The sequence below is a fragment of the Podarcis tiliguerta genome, assembly GCF_965153285.1.
Source record: "Podarcis tiliguerta genome assembly, chromosome: 4".
Taxonomy (NCBI): Eukaryota; Metazoa; Chordata; class Lepidosauria; order Squamata; family Lacertidae; genus Podarcis; species Podarcis tiliguerta.
Window position 1 is genome coordinate 49,718,458 of NC_139537.1, and position 20,996 is coordinate 49,739,453.

Sequence of the window (20,996 nt, forward strand, 5' to 3'; positions counted from 1 at the left end):
TGACCTTGGGCCAGTCACACTTCTTTGAAGTTTCTCAGCCCCACTCACCTCACAGAGTGTTTGTTGTGGGGGAGGAAGGGAAAGGAGGGTGTTAGCCGCTTTGAGACTTCTTAAAGGGAGTGAAAGGTGGGATATCAAATCCAAACTCCTCTTCTTCTTAATGAAAGTACTCATTTGTACAGCATGCTCCAAAAAGTAATATGTTTTATATACATTTATATATGTTTTATAAATGCTGAATATATTTGTGTCAACTAATTGCTAAAAAGTTGTGGTCCTTCAAACCTGATATTGTTTCTCCAGGTATGCATTTTTACCTTGGCACTGGTCTGAAATTTAAAATAAACGAATTTTAAAAATCTCTCTGGCCAGGACTCTACGGATCTATAACAAAAGTAACGTTACAACTAGGCTAGACAATAATAAAGCTACAACATATATTATCCTCAAACACACCCCTGCCAGTACTTCCTGAGGTCTAGACTGGTTCATGTGCAACCCTTCAACCTTCAAAGTACTTTTGTGTGACTCAAAAGCAATTCTGAGACTCAAGGAACCAAAGGTTTTATTTTCAATGTGACATTTCTAGTCTTGATCTACAAGCAGCTCCACAACACAGAAGCAAACATGCTACTGCTGTAATGTATGAAGCCGTCGTAAGGAGATGGAGATATGGAAAGGAACTTTCCTTTTGTCCTAGCATGGTTTTAAAATTTCATATGGTCGAATTTATATTGCCCCTTCAATGCCTATGGCAATATGAGTATAGCCTCAATCAATCTATATAATGGTCGATGCAGGTTAATTCTTCTGTGGGTCCATGGTGGACTGGCATTATAAACTCAGCTCCTCCCAGGGGGCTATGGGGGTTAAAGGCAGGTCAAATTGCAAATAAATTTGTGAAAGTAACAGGCCAATATTAAGTGAGAGTAAAACCAGTTGTTAAGGAGAAACAGACCTGAAACTGATTGGCTTTAATGATTTAAAAGGCTAAAATAAAACTGATGCCAGTTTCAATGTTTTATGGAGGTGAATAAACAGTCAGCATGTAAATAATTTTTAAGGAGTCCTCAAAGGCTAACAAATTTACTTTGGATTTTCTGGACTACAACCCAGTTTTTCACATGCAGGAAATGATACATTGAGTTGCACTTTTACATATGAACCCAAATTCATGTCAGCCTTTACCCATAGGCACAATTTAACATATTGGTTTTTATGCATCAACCTATGAAAAGGGGGGAGTTAGCATGCAAATAAATTGATGCTTAAAAACTATGGTCTGGTCTGAAAAACATTTATTGCATCAATTGTACATGTTTTACACAATTAGATGTGTAAAAATAAATATATTATATTTGGGTGGAGGGGATGCTACTAACTGATGAAGTCCAAACTTTGAGAAATGAACTTTAAGAAATTTTCTGAAAAGATAAATCTGAGCTCATTTTATTAAAAGGCAGCAGAAAACAACCCATAAGGTTTCCATTCTATTAGAATATTTTAGCTGGTGATCAATGTGTTGTTATCAACACAAAAACTAATAGTTACTTAGAGTTAAGGTAGAATTGTAAAATTTGGAAGGATAGAATTGAGGTTGCAATCCGGCACCTACTGATCTGTACCACTGAGAATGATGATGATGATTTATACCCTACCCATCTGGTTGGGTTTCCCCAGCCTCTCTGGGCAGTTTACAGCATGTTTAAAAACATAATAAAAACATCAAGCATTAAAAACCTCCCGAAACGCTGCACTCAATGGAATTTGTTTTGAATGGATATGTATAGGATTGCACTGAAAGCATTCATGCTTTATCATGTAAATATAATAAACATCACTTTGATTTCCTAACAGAAAATTCTCATTTTGTTTGGTTTTAAAATTCTTCATAGATTTTCTGCTGCCAAGTAATCTGCGGTTACCATGTTAACCCAAGACTGGCAGATACAATATTTTCAGCAAAAAGTACTTTTCAGCAAGACACAGCAGATGTTAACTTCAAAGCCTAAATACAAACATTATTAGAACGTTATTAAGCCTTGGTAATCCAAGAAACAAACAATCAGTGTAAGTCACACTTTAAAGTAACACCTCTTTTATGTTCCTCCTTCCCCCTTTCTTTCCTTCCAGATGGCTCTTTGTTTATTTGCACCACACCATCACACTCTCCCATCATGCTGCCTGGACTGGGATGATTATGGCCTCTTCCTTTGCTCAGTCAGCCATGGTAAGTCTCTGATCTATTTCCCTGACCTCAGTTGCAATGTTACATGCATTCAGCTCCTACAAACTGCTGCTCCAGGCAATGCTCATTACCAAAAGGAATAATAGTGAAATCACAAGGCCCACCTTTTATTCCTTGGGCTCAGCAAGTAACCTTCCCGTCTTTTGTGACCTTTCTGAACAATGTAAAACAGAACTTGGTTGCAATGTGACTTCCCCCTTTTGATCTGCTTTGCTCAGAGTTCGGCTTTTGTTTTACTTTGGTCTCAATTCTTAAATAGATAGAATTAGAAAATGTAATTTGGAAGGAATCGTCCCAAACAGATCAAGGAAACCTATTTAGGTAACAGCTTGTCCTCAGTTTTCTCAGCCTGTTTAAGGGAGTAGATAAGACTTTTCAGAACTGTGGTTCTCACACTCCTATTTCCAAGCCCTAACATTTTCAAATACATGTTACATCTTAAGCGGAGAAGCAGAGGCAAAACCGCAAGAAGTATACCTACATTTCATATGAGCAGATTCAGAACCATCTCACCTAGGCTACACTTGGCAGACACACTGGCCCTATATGAAGAGCCAAATGGCCACAGATGAAGAGCCAAAGCATTGACTTTAAAGGACTGCCGTCACAGATTGGTTTCTAACATTCACTTTCATCCGCAGATCAAAGTGGATGAAGAATTCTGGTGGGTTTGAAATTATGCTTATAGCAAAAGCAGGGAAAATAAATAGCCAGTGGAAATAAAGACATGCTTAGAGAAGCTTCATGTTATATCTTGGCAGTTCCCATTATCTTTTACTGTCTGTCCACCTGTACTATCCCCTGTACAAATAGCTCTTCACAAGAAGGAGCACTGGCATGTGTGAGAGGCATATTTTGGGTCTTGGTTTTTTGCATGTCATATCTGTATCTTCTCTTTACTCCAGGAAACTCCAGGTAACATTTTAGCCCCAGAACTACTCTTTTGTACATGTTTCCATAAGAGGCAGACCTAAGACCACTTCCTGAGCTTCCTGCCTAAAACTGGGATGCGAAACTAGACTTGTTTTAAAAAACTGTGTTACATAAAAAAGTAATGCCTAGTTGTGCAACAAGCCTCTTGCAGAGTTATTTTAATAGATTTCATCTTATACTGCACTTTCAGAATATCGTGACCCACCCAATAAGTAAGCTGCTTAAGTAACACAAGATCTTCACTGACACCAAATAGTTTCTGTACTCTCTGATCTCTTAAGTAAATAAGGATGCATTCACAGTACCTTTTAAAGAAACCCAGTACTGCTTCCATTTCCTCCGTGCGGCTAACTCCACCTTCTTGTTCTTTTTGTGTACAAGAAAGTTCTTCACTGCAAGCGCTCCTGCTTTCCGTACCGTCCCCTGGCCTGCTGTAAGAAGTATGTCTGACTGTCCTGGGGAACTCAAAGTCCCACTGCTCTGCTCGTCGCTCAGGGCAGATCCAGCTTCATCCAGGTTATCATTGGTGCTACTCATCTCCAACTCCCTCCGGAAGTTCTCATAGACTCCCTGACGAGCCCCATCTCCAGTGGAAGAGCTGCCGCTGTCGCTGCCAGCAAAGGCCCGGCTGGTCGTTGGAGAGTAGCTGGAGTTTGTGGCATTGGAACGTCTGGAAAGAAGGTCCGTGTCAGTCGTTGCCCCCTCAATCCCACTGTCTGCAAATTCACTCCCTTCGCCTGCATTCACATCCTGTATTAACACAGTAAAGAAAAGCAAACATTGTGGAGAAATGATGTCTCAAAATAGTTATTGCATACTTTTTGAATAATTCTAGTACCATTCTTTTGCCTAAATATAAAAGAAGCTCCATTTCAAAATCAATGAAGTGATTCACTGCCCCATGTAAAAAATCCCTATTTAATTTATCTGACCGACCTGGTGATTACTCTTTTAAAACTTAATTGTTACGTTATTTATTTAACATAATTTATATACTGCTTAACTGCAAAAACCTCTAAGCAGTTACACGGAGCAGAAAATGTACATTTAATCCTCGGTAAAAGTTTATAAAGAACCAATTTGACATTAAAAAAATTTCAAAATATTAATTAAATCAGCAGTTTAAAAACATATGTTACAAAATAAAATTACATACATGTAAGTTTTATATATAAAGTGATTAAATATATTTATTGGAAACAATGCAGCATTTCTAACCCTTAATTATGGTCAGTGTGAGAGACTGAAACATGTGCTTAAGATTTTAAATCTATTTTAATAAATTAAATATTTTTAGTTGAAAAGATAATATATACTCACTGAGAATGAAAATGCAAAAAGCCAACTTTTTTTTTAAGCTGGCCTTTGCTGATAATAGGTTTTGCTGTTGCTTAAAATGGCATGATCCCCTGACTCTCAGGCATATCTTTGGCAGGTACAGGGGGTGCAATAAAAAGGAGGGGGTAGGAAGACTCTATTGCATGGGCTGAGTTCTGTTAATGTTTCTTTGGATCCAAGCCCAATACTGGATGATACCCACCAGTTGCTGATTGCTATGTTAAATCGGAACAACCTAATTTGTGTGCCCATGGTATATCAGAACTGAGGTATACAGTACCTAAACATCGCTTAGGAATAGTCACCATTTGACTGCATGGGACTTTTTTCTATCATGTGCAAAGGTCCGGAATAACAAACAGATAAAATAAAGCATTTTGGTTGCCATTTCAAAATATTTCCTGCATCTTATCAATGTTCAACAGCTGCAGAATATGACCTTCTCTTTTAAATGAACAAAAGATTCCCCACCCCCACCCCAAAAAAGTGAGAGGAGAAAAACAACCTCCAATGGAACGATGATTGCCCCTGAAAATTCAGAGGGGAAGTGCTAAATATAGATGTATTGAAATACGACAATTCGTTTTTGATACCTCTTCAGATTATCACTTTACTATTATTCCCCAAAGTAGATGCCTGTTAAAAGCTGTCAAATTTCCATCTCTTTCTGGCTAGAGGGTAGTTTCAGAACATTGAATTACATATTCTTAAAATATATGCAAAGTAGTTCATAGAGCACTTCCATGGGATAGGAAGTGGGGAGAGAAAACAAGCATCCCAGCTAGCAGATCAAGGAGAATGTCTTACAAATCTGATTGGGTGCTCTGAGCAAAGCTAAGTGGTACAGCTGCTCCCTAGGCAGAGCTCCCTTTGAAATGGGACTGAACAATCACACCACTTGGAGCAAAGAGCTTTCTGAATGCTGGAAAATTGTGAATGGTCGCTGGCTGATGGGAGAGTCTGCTCAGCATACTGGCTTATGAATAATAATTCACATATATTGGAATATGCTTTTCACTTCTGCCCGCCCACAAAAATCAAACTTATGCTTATACATATGCTATAGTGTGACATGAAAAGTACAGGACATAACCCTTTCTCACAGAGAAGATGGAGTGGTGTCATTGGCGCAGGCCTTTGGGACAGAACCCGTGAGTCCCACTCAGAAGAATGAGGAGGACCCACAACTGAGCTTCTCCACTTTCCCAATAAGTCCACCCAGTCCACTGCACCACTGCAAAGAGGTACACAAGGAAGCAGTCTGGTCTTGTGTGACTTCCTGAAAGTCTATTAGATACCAGGTCCAAAATGCAAAGTCTTGCATCATCCTAATTTCTCTACTCCCGGTATTCAGCCTATATTCAGCAATCTGAAGACTGAGGGCTTTGTTCTGTTCTTTATCATTCACTGAACTGGGGCAATTCCCAACATCATAAAATAATTTCCTAGTTCACTGGAACACAATTAGAGAGGAGATTTTAGAGAGACTCATTGGAACATGGTCTATATACCTGCCTATCTATCTATATAATTTAGCCACAGCAAAGGAGCGTGGGAGTTAAATAGGGTAGGTGGGTGGGAAGAGAGATTCCAAGAGGTTGCTTTTGGGATGACTGGCTACCAATACATAGCAAGCCTCATTTCACTACTGTGCAAATGTCAGTATTAGACTGACACAGCCCCTGTGGTTAATCTAGACCAAGCTGTCAAAAAGGATAAAAATAAGAGTCTCTCTGAGGAGGATTAAATGCTTCTTGTGCTTGGTTATTAGAAAAAGTGGGTCATCCTTATATGTAATTAATTTCTAATTCCATCGTTATGAAATGGTTATTCGGTATTTTAAACACCGTTTCTAAGTAAAGGTTACTGAAATATCCATATTTTTGTTTATCGTCTCTATTTTTTTTTAGATGTCTACTTTAATAATACAGTGGTACCTCGGGTTACAAAAGCTTCGGGTTACAAACGCTTCAGGTTACAGACTCCGTTAAGCGAGAAGTAGTATCTCGGGTTAAGAACTTTACTTCAGGATGAGAACAGAAACCGTGCGGCAGCAGTGGGAGGCCCCATTAGCTAAAGTGGTGCTTCAGGTTAAGAACAGTTTCAGGTTAAGAACAGACCTCTGGAACGAATTAAGTTCTCAACCAGAGGTACCACTGTAATTGTTTTATTGAACTACGTTTAGTACAGCTCATTAATATCTAAGTGTGTTTTAAATAAGAGCTATTGAAGCAGAATATTAACCAGAGATATTAAGAGAAATTTTAAACTGTTACATACAAATAGAATGGATTTGATAGTTCAGAATTATTCCCGATCTCTCCAGGACTTGAGAATTACAGCCCTGCAATACTGCTTCTAGCCACCAGCCACACAATCCAAAAAGTGCAGAGCACCCTACAATATTATCTAGGACAGGACCACATGAAGGCACCAATAAATAACACCACATTGTGCTCATACTGGACAATAAAATAGGTATATAATGTAAGATGATGGTGATTATTTGCTGCAGTAAATGGGATAACCTCTCTTTTAACTGTGGAATTTTATTTCGAAATAAACTTTAAAAGATACATGAAACAATGAGGAACAACACCACATAACAACTTCAGAAGTCACTAATTGTGTGGGGTGAGGGGACTCGTTGAATACTGTTCCTTAGTAATACATGGTTACATATTTGGGGCAATTAGAAGCTTAAGGAGAAGTTCCCAAACTATGGAGTAAATTAGCAGAAGCCTGCAGGCCTTCTGCACAGGAAAAAAATGGAAATAAATTTATTTATTTATACGCCATCTTTCATCTGAGGATCACAGCACAGGGTGGTTCTGCAATAAGCTTGCAAAACGTTTTATGTCCCAGAAGTCAATTCTGGAGACAAAACAGTATTTTTGGATTGAACACAATGAGGCTGCTTCCAAATTGAGCTCAACGCTCTAAAAAGTTATATCTGTGTACACCTTATGCCACTCTGTAACGTATTAAACTGTTTATATTTTACATAAACACAAAGAAACCAATGACATTTCCTACAGGCACTTTAAAATGTTGTGATTAACACATTTCTCGCTTTCAGTTAAAAGCAGATCATCTGAAAGTCACATAAAATTATCCCTTGACAAAAATATTTCACAACTAATCAGTTTCACAGTGAGCGAGTGAGTCAGGCATTAAGCAGGTGGGCTTTGTTTAAGTCATCATTTTGGGCACATAAGACACTTGGCTCCATGTTCAGATTTGCTAAATGCTCGCTCATTCACACATCAGAAAATACATGTCAGGTGGTTTGAATTCTCATGGTTCCATAGTGACTATTAGCCCAAAACCTTTGGCCGAAATTCTAAGTAAATTTAGTTATGCTTCACATACTACATTACTGAAATGCACATGGGCCGCAAAGTTGCTGCAGTCAGCTTTTCAGAAGCAGTAAGCCTAATCTGGAAACCCCCTCAAAGTGATTCTGGAACTCGTGGATAAGGTGTAGCAAAGGAGAGCCCTGTAGAGACATCCTCTTTCTATGGTGTAGACTAAGGATAGGGAACCCGTGGTTCTCCAGGTGTTATTGGCCTCCCAACTCCCATCAGCCTCAGCCAGCATGGCCAAAGGACAAGGATGACAGAAGGTGTTGTCCAACAACATCTGAAGGGCCATAGGTTCCCAATCGAGGTATGGGAAGCATGCGGCCTACTATTCTTAACTTGTGAGCATCCCACCTGAAAACTCACATGGGGAGGAAACAAGTAGATACTGAATGGCTCTGACACAAGGTGACTTGAATGAATCAGAAGCACATGAAGGACACATCAGAAATGCCTGTATGCTATCAATATGGAGTAATGGTGATAGGAATTAATCGAAGTAAATTGAGGATAAAAGGGTGTTTTTTGTTTCATTTGGTACTTCTACAAAACTGCTGATACCTTCCCGCTCTTGTGCGCAAGGATGGTGATATTCTAGGACACCTCAAGTTAAAAACTGATGAGTATGTGATAGGCCACCTATTACAGATTATCTGCATTTCCTTTACAGCTCTGCAAATTCTACAGAACTGAATGTACTACAGAGGAAGGAGAGCTGATACTCTGGAAGGCAGACAAGAAAGGTCAAAAAAGCACAGGATGAGTCAGCCTTTTAAGCATGCAACACTTAAAAAAAAATAACACCAATAAGCAATTATAGAGCTTCAAGTGTTCAAAATACCTCACCTACCTCTCAGCAGTTCTTAAAAGAGGCCCATAAGACAATTTTTTACTATCCTCCATCCTATGCATTATTATTTGCCCATATTGCAGGAACTGGGTGTTTGGAGGAGAATAGGGCGCTGAGCCTAACAGAATATTCACTTGCTAAGGCCATCTAGTAAGTTTAATGCATGTGGTGAGATTTGAATTTAAACTTGTTGGCTCATAACATACACTCTCAGCCACTCCATTAGACCATGAAGAAGAAAAAAAGATTTAGGACTGGCAGGATGTGTGCTATATATTGCTATGAAAACAGAAACTCTCTTTGCTGGAAACAAACGCCAAAGCTGATCCATGGAGGATAGTACTTTAACTTTTAAGAGCTATTTTGTGTGCAAAGCCTTCCAAAATATGAAATGTTACCAGGTATTTTACAACTTTCCTGGAAGTGAAGTTCAAAAATAAATCACCTCCACTCTACAAAAAATACATCATCTCCACCTGCACCTGCGTGAAACTCCACAGGATCCATATGCTCATTGCATAACAGCTTCTCTTGCTTAGGTTGCCGGAGGGTAATCTCCAGCTTTTTCTCAAGCTGTTTCTCTAGAAGCAACAATTAAAAGGAGTGAAAGAGGGTTTAACCCTTTCCTCTCACAAATCGAGTATAGATAGCAATGCCTAGGAAATATAAAGAGGAGAACAGGTAAGGCAGTCTTCTTCCCCCCTCTAAATTATTGTTCTTACAAATCCAGGGAGAGCTGGTTAGGTTGAATGGATCTGTACTGAGTTTGTTACATGGAGGCATGATTAGGTGATTGCTTCAGGATAAGCCTCGCCTTCAACCCACAAGTACCACAAAGGTACCCTTATCACAATCTTTGTAGCACAGGAGGGAGCTTCTGCAGTGTGAAGAGAATATGGGAAGCACCTAATCACATGGGAATCCATATTGAGAGTCCTCCCTGCACAAGCAACGCTCTGTCACTGCTAAAAATAAATGGAGGTTCTCTTCCACTAGACATAATACTGGTGTGTGTCCTGTCTGTTTTCAGGTACTGGGTACCAGTAGCTTAAAAAATGGCAAATACTGTATTGGCCCGAATATAAGCCGCACCTTTAAAATTCAAGGTGGGGGGGGGGGAGAAAAAAAGACAATATCCAAATATAAGGCACTCTCATAAAATTCCGCAAGCACTCACACCCATTCCGTTTTACCATATGTCTGTTTCATTGGTGGTATTGTAAAAGCCCATTTTTGTAAGATCATCAATTTAAGCCTCACTTTAACTTTCCATGGTCAGAAGGGGACGGGGGAGTGAGGCTTATATTGAGGTCAATATGGTGACATTATTCCAACACTTTCGCCCTTGTTTTATAGACTCTTAGCTATCTTCTTCTCAACTAGGGAAACAATTCCAACACTGAAGCACATAAACCCCTTCATGTTCTCTGCGAACAAGGCCACAAATTTATGTTATCATCCATCATATAAAATGGAGGAATTTTGAAAGCTACAGCCGAGTTAATTTTTTTTAAGCTGGTATATCACCGAAGGAAGTAAAATACCTCATACTTATAATGTTACATGCAAAAATCCTCCAGGCTTCAAAATTATTTTTTATTAAGTGCATTCATTACCTACCCTTCACCAGAAGGTCCCAGAGGAGGCCACGCGATAATAAAACAAAACACTACAACACAAGAATCATAGCAAAAATCACATCATTGCAACCCTTATAAAAATCACTATCGGTGGGATAAAACAACCAAAATATTTCCAAAAGATATGCCTTAGCATGCAAGAACTGCACTATGTTAAAAAGATAAAGACCAACTCTACTGATAAGCTTTTTGTGGGGGAAGGAAAGAAGAGAAATCTGTTAGCAAAGAAACAAGGTAAGAGTAGGCCTCTTCCATCAGAGAGTCCACAGATCTAGTCAACCAGGGAAGACACAAGGAACAAAGAACTCCTTGCCCAAGTTCACAAACTGCAGTGATCCCAAAACACAGAGAAGTCTGTGATATGTGGCCTGCAGTTCTGTTGAACTCAAAACCAGTCCAAAAGTATTAAGCTACAGTGTATCTTCAACAAGACTGTATGCATATTTACTAAAATAACTTGATAATAGTAGCCCAGTGGAATATAAATCATCCACCTTACTGCCAGTCTCCAATTTCCCCACAGTGTCTGTCGTAGACTCTGCCTGCAATGCTAAACCTCAATATGGCTTAGTTGCTTATTCTGCCTAGTTTTTTCTTCTGCAGAAGGAAGCAGAACCTCACCCATTTCCTAAACTACATAATTCAGTAGCAGAATCCAAAGATACAGAGGTAGGCTTCTTTCCTGACAACCTACTGGGCCCCTCCCTACTATTCACTTCTCAGACCACTGGATCCAATTTCACACTCTCCTCTTAATGCTCCTTCCCCTCTGACCAGCGCTGCCAGAAGACCCCATGGGGGTCACAACAGGAGGAAGGGTTGGCGCCGCCCCTCTCAGGCAGTGCACTGTCTTTTGTGGACCCTGGGCCAGCACCTCCTCTCCTCCACCAATTCAAGCTCTTCCCATAGGTCCAGTAACCTAGAAAAAGGACCACTGAATATCCAGGGTTGTATTTCCCCTGCAATGGGAGGCAAAGCACAGGGACCAATTCCTTTCATCATCTTTTTGTGAACTCTGGACCCCAAAAGTTCATTTTCTCCTCATTCCAAATCTGCACAGCACTGCTTTATGGTAAACACAGGACAGCACTTGGCTGGCTGTACAGTGGCTTTTGATACCATCGACCATGGTATTTTTCTAGAGTGACTGTCCGAACTAGGGTTGGGTGGCACCTCTTTGCGGTGGTTCCAGTCCTACTTGGATGGTCATTCCCAGGTGTTGCTTGGGAAATGCTTATCAGCCCTGTGGAACCTTCAATGTGGGGTTCTGGAGGGCTTAATACTATCCCCCACATTGTGCAACATCTACATGAAACAACTGGATGGGGTTATCCGGAGATTTGGAGTATGTTGTCAGCTGTATGCTGATGACACTCAGCTCTAAATCTCCTTTACATCTGCAGTATAGGCAGCAGAAGTGCTGGACCACTGCCTTGCCTCGGTAATGAGAGCCAACAAATTGAAACTCAATCCAAATGAGGCACTGTTAGTGGGTGGTTACCTAGACAGGATGGGTGGGAGATCGCCTGCTCTTGATGGGGTTACACTTCCTCTGAAGGAGCAGATTCATAGCTTGGGGGTACTCCTGGATCTTCTGCTGTTGCTCAAGGCTCGGGTGGCCTCAGTGGCCTGGTGTGCCTTCCATCACCTTTGGCTGGTGATCCCTATCTGGATAGGGATAGCCTAACTACTGTTGTCTATGCTCTGGTAACCTCAAGATTAGATTACTGCAATGTGTTATATGTGGGGCTGCCTCTGAAGATGGTTTGGAAACTTCAACTAGTGTGGAGCGGCCAGGTTGCTCACTGGAGCAAGATGGTTTGAGCATATTACACCGATCTTGGTCCGACTGCACTGGCTACCAATTAGTTTTCGGACCCAGTTTAAGTGCTGGTTGTGACCTATAAAGCCTGAAATGGCTCAGGACTACAATACCTCAAGGACTGCCTCTTTCCATATGAACCTACCCAAACCCTAAGATCATCTTCTGAGGCCCTTCTCATGTGCCTCCTTCCTTGAGAGGTCCAGAGGGTGGCAAGACAAGAACGGGCCTTCTCTGCAGTGGCTCCCCATCTGTGGAATGCTCTCCCCAGGGAAGATCGCCTGGCACCTTCATTATACACCTTTACACACCAGGCAAATATGTTCCTTTATAACCAGGCCTTTGGTTGATTTGATTGACATACAATGCCCTTTAAAAATGTGGGGTTTGGGGGGAGGGGGGTTATTGGGTTGCAGTTTTAATTTTGATTATATATATTGTGGTTTTATATTTTGTTTTTGTTTTGTGAACCACCCTGAGACCTCCAGGTATATGGCGGTATATAAATCCAATAAATTATATATATATAACATACATTTTCAGTTTCTTCCCTTGCGATTATTAAAATGTCACAAATATTAGTGCCCCAGGCAAACAGATGAGTGGAAAAGATACTGTGTCACAATAGCCAAAGAATGGGAGCAATTGGTAGGATTATAATTAAAGTTTCTTCCTCCCCTACCCAGCTGCATCACCCATCTCCCACTGCATCACTCATAAATTTACATCCTTGTGCAAGAGCTCTTCAGTTACTACAAAAGAAAAAAAACTGGTGCAACAAGATCTGCCCTGCCCCATCATACAATTATGTATGTAGATTGCTACACACTTGCTGAAAGAGGAGTGCTGCTTATTTATCGTACTGATGATGTCATTTGCCATGTTGTATACATGTTGGATAGAGCTGGTAGGTAAGAAGATATAATCATGAGCCTATCCTCTGCTACACTCACTACATTTTTGCAGCAAATTTCAAACACAGTGAAGAGCTGGCAAACTAATGTTACTACTAAAGTTTTCCAACTGTAATATCTAATTCCAGTTTGGGGACAAAATAGAATTAGTGGCAACCACAATTTGCCCAGTTCAGATACAATATCAAATTACGGTTTTTGGTGCAATGCAGGAATATGTGGAAGGCGAATGTGCAAAAGATTCATATAGTTCAGCCTTAATGTCTAAATCATTTTCTTCCTTTTAAAAACAAGATTTTTTTCAACCATCTTACAAAACTACATGGATTGTATTTGAAGAAAACATTCTATTTTTTGGGCTGGCAGAGTTTAGCAAATTGATTGCTAAAGAATGGATATTTGGAAATATCTGTTCCATTTGGGGGCACTCAAAGCACCTGAGGTTTGGAAAGATGAGGGCAGAATTTTGCAGGTCTGTCTTTCTCCTCTCTCTCTTTGGCTTGGCTGCTAATAAGTTTAAGTGTTGAAATGAAGGCACTATTAGCTTTAACCTACAGCCAGCAATAACAATTGGCTTGTCCCACTAGTATCCCTTTGCTGATCACATCAGTGGTTGGATAGCCAAGTGTGCTTAGTTAAGAGCTCATTCTCAAATACATAATACAGTGGTAACTCGGGTTACAAATGTAATTTGTTCTGGAAGTCCATTCTTAACCCGAAACCGTTCTTAACCTGAGGAATGCTTTTGCTAATGAGGCCACCCACTGCCTCCGTGCCACCAGCGCACGATTTCTGTTCTTATCCTGGGGCAAAGTTCTTAACCCAAGGTACTACTTCTGGGTTAGCGGAGTCTGTAACCTTAAGCGTCTGTAACCTTAGGTACCACTGTACTGGGGAATCAAAGAGCTGTAACCCAAAGAGTTTGTAACCCAAAGTGTTTGTAACCCAAAGCGTTTGTAACCTGAGGTACCACTGGAACAGAGAAATGGAACTGTAACCAATCTAGAATTTTGTTCTTAGGAAGTGTTTGCCTATTGATGCAAGACAATGGTTATAATCTATATTGTGCTATGAATTTAGATATGATGGGACTGTGCTGCTGTTATCAGCACTTTCACATAGCTGGTGTCACTGTGTTATGATGAAAGATGTGCCATCTGAGCCCAACAACTCTTTGTCCTACATTTAGTTAGACTATATAGATATGACCTTGAAGGTGGTATCATTTTTGGTGGTCTAGGTAGAAAATGCAGATTCCATGAGATGAACAATGGTCTGACTTTAGGAACACTTTCTTTTTCAAATAATTTTTGTTAAAGGTTTTCTTGGTTTACAAAAGTACACACACTGTCTCTTCTTTCAGACTGTGAAGTCTTTTCTACAAATCAGTTACATTCGATATGAGACATTAGTGTTGGATACAGTATAGGGTTGGGGGAGAAGAGAGAGGGGTGGGAAACCTACGCTCTTTTATATAGTGCGCATGTGGGGTTTTTGACAGCATCAACTGGGTAGGCTTTCTGCATGGTGGTTTGTCTTGTTCAGTCGATCTCTTTAATTCTGAAGAAATTGGGCCATTTCATATGTCAAACCTTAAGTGGCCCATCAAAGTATATATCAAAAACTGTGGATGTGACAACTGTGTTTTTGCAAAGGTGTACTTTGTAGGTTTATCAGGGAGCTCTGATTGGTTGCAGTTCCCTATTTGAATGGTGACTTGATTGCCTCTGCATAGTGTGAGAGAAGGGCCTATGACAGGGGTCACCTACCTAAGGCCCATGGGCTACAAGCAGGCAGCCCATGGGAGTCATTTAACCGGCCCATGGACCCCCGCTGCCCGCTCGGTCGGCTCCCATGTGCTGCACTAAACTGGCGCAGAGCAGGGACCGCCTTCCGCAATGGCTTCCCATTGGCTGCAGAGAGCTCCTGAAGCCAATGGGAAGCTGTGCATGCCTCTTCCGTGCTGGAAATAGCATTTGCACATGCGCACACACGGACTCCGGCCCACCACAGCGTCTGCGGGACCATGAACCAGCCCAAGCCACAAAACTTTGCTGCCCCCTGGCCTATGACTTTGTTGCCTTTACACAAACTATTACATGATCTACATTAAAGCATACTTAAACCTTGCTTTAAGAACATGTTTGGACATGCACAAGATTAAACCAGAAAAAATGCTGAATAAGTGAATAAGACATCTGGAAAAGGTTTACCTGAGCAATCATGTAAATGAATAAAAACAGTGTCTCATGGCACCCCTCTGAAAATGAATGTATGTGGCAGAGATAGATTTCCCAAACCAGATGCCAACTAGGTAATAGAAAAATGCACAAAAACATTCCGAAAATAAATGTTTCAAACATGCACTTAACTGGAAAGGTTAACTGTTGGAAATTACACCCATCTAATCGAGCACAGTACCCCAAACTGTCAGTTGTGGCAACTCATTGTGCATTTTTTGCATGGAGGTCCTTGAAACATATAATATATAATCAAGAGGTTTTCTGCAGTTAAAAAACTACTATTGTCTAAATCTCAAAATCCCACTGCTAAGACATTTTGTACAACAACAAAAATTATTAGAACCATTATCTGGAGCTGACTTTTGACTGATAGCACAAAATAGGAGAGGCAGAGAAGAACAATGTCTATTCTAGGAGTACAAACCATTTGCTATTACATACTAGAATATGCATCCCTATATGTTTTAATACATGATATTATCTCATACACTCAAAGTGTGGCCTTCAGGTCATGCTTTCAGGATAACCTTAAAGCTGTTTGACTGATTTTTGGAATAATTTTATGTTCATTACAGCAAACACCTGGCAGAAAATAAGAGAAATTTTATTTCTCATGTTAAACACAGATGCAGCTTTCATGTGTCAAATATTCAAGGCATAAAAATGATTTTCCTGCATATTTGTTTGCAGAAATTATGCATGAAAACCTAAGAGGGTAAGTGGAGCTTTTCTGGCCACATTAGTCCAGCATCCTGCATCCCACATTGGCCAGTCAGGTTTTATTTTTGGAGCTCCACACTAGACATGAAGGCAGCAGCACTCCCTGCCACTGCCACCCAGCAATGGGCATTCAGTGACTTTGTAGTTAAGCAACACTGACAGAGGGACGCGGGTGGCGCTGTGGGTAAAACCTCAGCGCCTAGGACTTGCCGATCGCATGGTCGGCGGTTTGAATCCCTGCGGCGGGGTGCGCTCCAGTCGTTTGGTCCCAGCGCCTGCCAACCTAGCAGTTCGAAAGCACCCTCGGGTGCAAGTAGATAAATAGGGACCGCTTACCAGCGGGAAGGTAAACAGCGTTTCCGTGTGCTGCGCTGGCTCGCCAGATGCAGCTTGTCACGCTGGCCACGTGACCCGGAAGTGTCTGCGGACAGCGCTGGCTCCTGGCCTATAGAGTGAGATGAGCGCACAACCCTAGAGTCTGGCAAGACTGGCCCATACGGGCAGGGGTACCTTTACCTTTACTAACACCGACAGAATTTGTCTAATCCTCTTTCAAAGCCACCTAAACTCATGGTTATCTCTGCATCTTGCAAAAGTCTAATACCCAGTGCTATTTTTCTAGAAAAAGAGGTGCCAGAACTCACCATGAACACCTCTTTCACTCTCTTAGAATGGCAATGGTGCCCACCTGAGAGGTGCCGGAACTGAGTTCTGGCAAGTTACAGCAGGAGAAAAAAGCCCTGCTAATACCACAAATTAATTATGCATTATGTGTGAATAAGCCATCTCTTTTGTTTATCTCGAATCTACTGCCAATCAACTTTTGGGTGACACCTTCCCATGTTTTGATATTATGAGAGAGACACACTGAACATGATTTTATAAACGTCAGTCAAACCTGAAACACATTAACCTTTCCTCATAGGAAACATGTTTCAACCCTTTTCTCATTTTGCTAGCCCTTTTCTGCATATTGCATGATATATATGCAATAGGCTTTAAGAAAAACCATTTTTTTAATACACATCACAGAAATCTACAAACAACCTGTGTCCTTTCCTTATCAGTATTATCTGTTCCCCAACAGACATACAGAAAAGCATATGCTGCTTTTTCAATGTGGGTTGAATGTGACAGCAACTCTCATTGCACTCAAAATTAATTGCTTTCATTAAAGATTAAATAAGGCCAAAGTTGGATAGAATGTTAAGTTTCAGATCCTGTTTTGCTTTTAAATGCTTTGATAGAGCAGCGTGTGCTTTATATTGGCTTGGTAGCATTTTACTGTTTTTATTACTGCAGACTGCACAGAACTGTTGATAACAGAGCAAGCTAAAAAACACCGAGAGAGAAAAATAAATAAACATACAACATTCCTTGCGCCCTCCAGAAACATGCTGGTCACAGCCCATCTAATGCAGCTACTCAGAAATATTCATAAGCATTTTGCATGTTCAGCAAACAAATGAGGGAAAGGGGCATCATTTTATCATCTCTCAGTTCTCATTTAATTCCTTTTGAGATTTCACTCCCTCCAACTTCTGCTTTCATTTGCCCAAATATTTTCTGTACTTCTGCAACCTGTGGGGTTCCTCCAAGCCTGCTGGCATGTCCCTCTTCAGCATGGGTGGTGCCATTTTAACTAGATAAGCAACAGCTGAACATCACAAATAGAGGAAATGATTAAAAAGTTATCAAAACATTAAACAACTGTTTCTAAGTCAGTTCCTTTGGCATATATTGAAAAAAAGGCTTCCATGCCCAGGAATGATATGAAGAGCTACGCGTCTCCTGAGTTCTCCCTCTGCTAACCAAGCAGGACCTCAAAAAAATAAAATGCTACCCCTTCTGATCACTCCATGCGCCTTTGAAGCAGAGCAGCAGTAGGTGCCTTGAGGTTCACTAGATCTTAGGTAAAGTTCTTAGGTAATACCTGTGCTATGTTAGTCCTGGGAGATTGGATGTCTCAGATCTTCAGGAAAAAAATAAGATCTGCTCTTAGGAATGTATGAAGCTTGATTTATCTTGAGTCACAGCATTGCTCATCTAGCTCATCATTGCTCAGTTGCTCTCAAGGGTATGAGGCAGATGTTTTTCCCATCACTTGCTACCCAATCCTTCCAAATGGAGATGCCTCAGAACTTCTGCAAGCAAAAGATGTGCTCTACAATTGAGACATGGTCTAGCCTTCGAAGGCCCAGTTGACATGTTGCTTGAAACCACAATTAAGCTTAACTGTAGTTTAAAGGTGAAGGTGCAAAGAGCAACTTGCGGCTGTTTTGCTCCTCCTCCTGTTGTACCACCAGGATCTGACCCATCGCTTGCCTTAGCAATACATCCAAACCCAGAAACATGGTTAGTCTCTCTCCAAACAAACCACAAGCTATAACTATCACTTGTTCTTGGCTTACCGCTCATTGTTTGTTTGGAGAGAGACAAGCCTTGATTTGGATGTAATGCAAATCAAACCATAGCTTGGTTTCTGGTAGCATGGTGGCAGCAGGAGAGCAGCGTAATACCACAATTCTTCCCCATACACCAGCATGTGGCATGTTGATCTTTGAACCATTGTTAAGCCAAACTATTATTTAAAGTGAACGGCTTATGTAATTTAAGTTCATCTGAAGAATGTGTATGTGTGCAGACAGAGCAACTTGAGTGCTGGGAATGGCTTTTATTTTTAGTGGATTTTATAGATTAGCTTGTTTTCTCATTATCAGACCACACCCGGAGTAATGTGTCCAGTTCTGGGTGCCACAATTGAAGGAGGATATTGACAAGATGGAACATGTGCAGAGGAGGGCAACTAAGATGATCACGGGTCTGGAAACCAAGCCTTATTAAGAATGGTTGAGGGGGTTGGGTATGTTTAAGCAAGGAAAAGAGGAGACTGAGATGACCTATGATAGCCATCTTCAAATATCTAAAGAGCTGTCACATGGAGAATGGAGCAAGCTTGTTTTCTCTTGCCCTGGAGGCTAGAACCCGAACCAATGGCTTCAAGTTTCAAGAAAGGAGATCCTGACTAAACATCAGGAAGAACTTTTTGACAGCAAGAGCTGTTCAACAGCGGAACGGACTTCCTTGGAAAGTGGTAGACTCTCCTTCATTGGAGGTTTCTAAGCAGAGGTTGAGTGGCCACCTGTCATGGATGCTTTAGCTGAGATTCCTGCATTGTAGGGGGTTGGACTAGATGACCCTGGGTGTCCCTTCCAATTCTACAATTCTATTATTCTAATTCACCTTCATCGATAGCCCAATCCTATAACCAGATTATTCAGAAAGAGTTCCATATACTTATTAAGTAAAAATTTAGGACTATATCTTTCATCCTGCTCCAAACTACTGTACCTAGAAGTCAATCACAGTGGTTTCAATGGAGTTAACTTCCAATAAGTATGCTTGAGATTCCACCTAAATCCCAATGTGGCTTTGTGCCCTGGTATTATTTCTTAGTGTTTTAACTCTAATTAATGCCACTAAATACAAATTAATTACCTTGGTTTTAAACCCAGGGGGATTAGACTACAAAACCTCTTATGGAGACAAGTCAGCAGAGGTGCACAAAGTTTCCCAAATCCCCTTCAGTATGGAGTATATCTATAATCAAGAGGGGTCACAAGTATTTTAAAGGCCATTTCAGGCTATGTGTCTCCACCCATCCTTATTTTTAATGAAAGCTGTGTATAGTCTACCAGACAAGTGGTAGATTTCTCAACTCCTCACAGTTACCTTCTGACAAACCCATCCGATTTCAGTCTTGTCTTTCAGGTCTGAAAAGCCGAAGCTGTGGAGAACTCATTTGGAAACCTAAACAGAACGCAATTACTGCAAAGTGCTCTTACATTTAACCAGTGTGTGTGTGTGTATGTGTGTCACAATTATGTGACAATTTGCTCCTACCTCCAGTGATATGGATTTAAAATTTTATTTTGAAGTATAGCTACTCATTTTGTAATCAAAATGACAAGCTAGGTAACAGCTCTCGCTCCCACCAGCCATTACTTTAAAGGAAGATTCATAGGAGTTGACAATGGGGAATTAAGTATTGATTGCAGAATTATAATTCCAGCTAAAAACCCATCCGCAGTGGGTGAGGGAGGGGAGTTTAAGGGAGCAAAAGCACTTTGCTAAATCTGTACTTTTTTAGGCGCAACAGCTGCACATCAAATCGTTTTTTCAGAAACTTCACACAGTATGGGCATATTATTGTTACTAATTTTATATTGATTTTATATGTACACAGGTGCTGTGGCTTTCACACTGCTTTGAATCCTAGGAATCGAAGCTGGTAAGGATTATGATGATTTTTTGAGGGAAAGAGATCTAGCCCCTTATCAGAACTGCAGTCTGCAGGGCTTCTGTGGTGAAACGGAATGGCTACTAAACCAGTGAGTAAAGCAGAAATGCTCTGTGTTCCTCTTTCCATTGAGAATTTGCACTTCAAAAAGAGGGAGACAGTAAACAGTAGAGCAGAAAAGGAAGGAAAGAGTCACACACAGAGACACATACAGAGAGAGAGAGAGAGAGAGAGAGAGAGAGCGCAATAAATTGTTCCTTTTTTGTTTTCCATAATCACCACTATTCTCAAAATGTGTATTTACCAATTCAGTGGTTTGTAAAACTTTGCCAGAGTTTTGTTTCAGGGAGGAAGGATGTCAAATAAACTGCTCATTGGAACATTTGCTCTCTTGACAGGTGAATAAAATGCAAGAAAAAGGTGGTACCAAGCTGAATGCAAGGAGCTGGTGCTGGTATTCTTCCCTCAGCTGCAAAAGCTGAATTGTATTTTCCCTTCAACTCTCTAGGAGGTCTTGCTCAGCTATAGTGAACACTTAATATTAAAATGAAACTGCTGTGTGGGTGCCCTCAAAACAACTCCTAGATATTAATTGCATGTGCATATTGACACTAATTATTTCCAAA

At 40.7% G+C, this 20,996-nt stretch overlaps 1 protein-coding gene across 10 annotated transcripts in view; it reads right to left on the minus strand.

The window, feature by feature from the left end:
• TIAM1 (TIAM Rac1 associated GEF 1) overlaps positions 1-20,996 on the minus strand; it is a 186,737-nt gene that overhangs the window by 54,438 nt on the left and 111,303 nt on the right. For all 10 annotated transcript variants that reach the window (XM_083438591.1, XM_083438590.1, XM_083438582.1 and 7 more), the window contains one exon: positions 3,487-3,931. In XM_083438591.1, the coding sequence (XP_083294717.1) occupies positions 3,487-3,931 (445 nt within the window). The remainder of the gene's footprint in view (positions 1-3,486; positions 3,932-20,996) is intronic.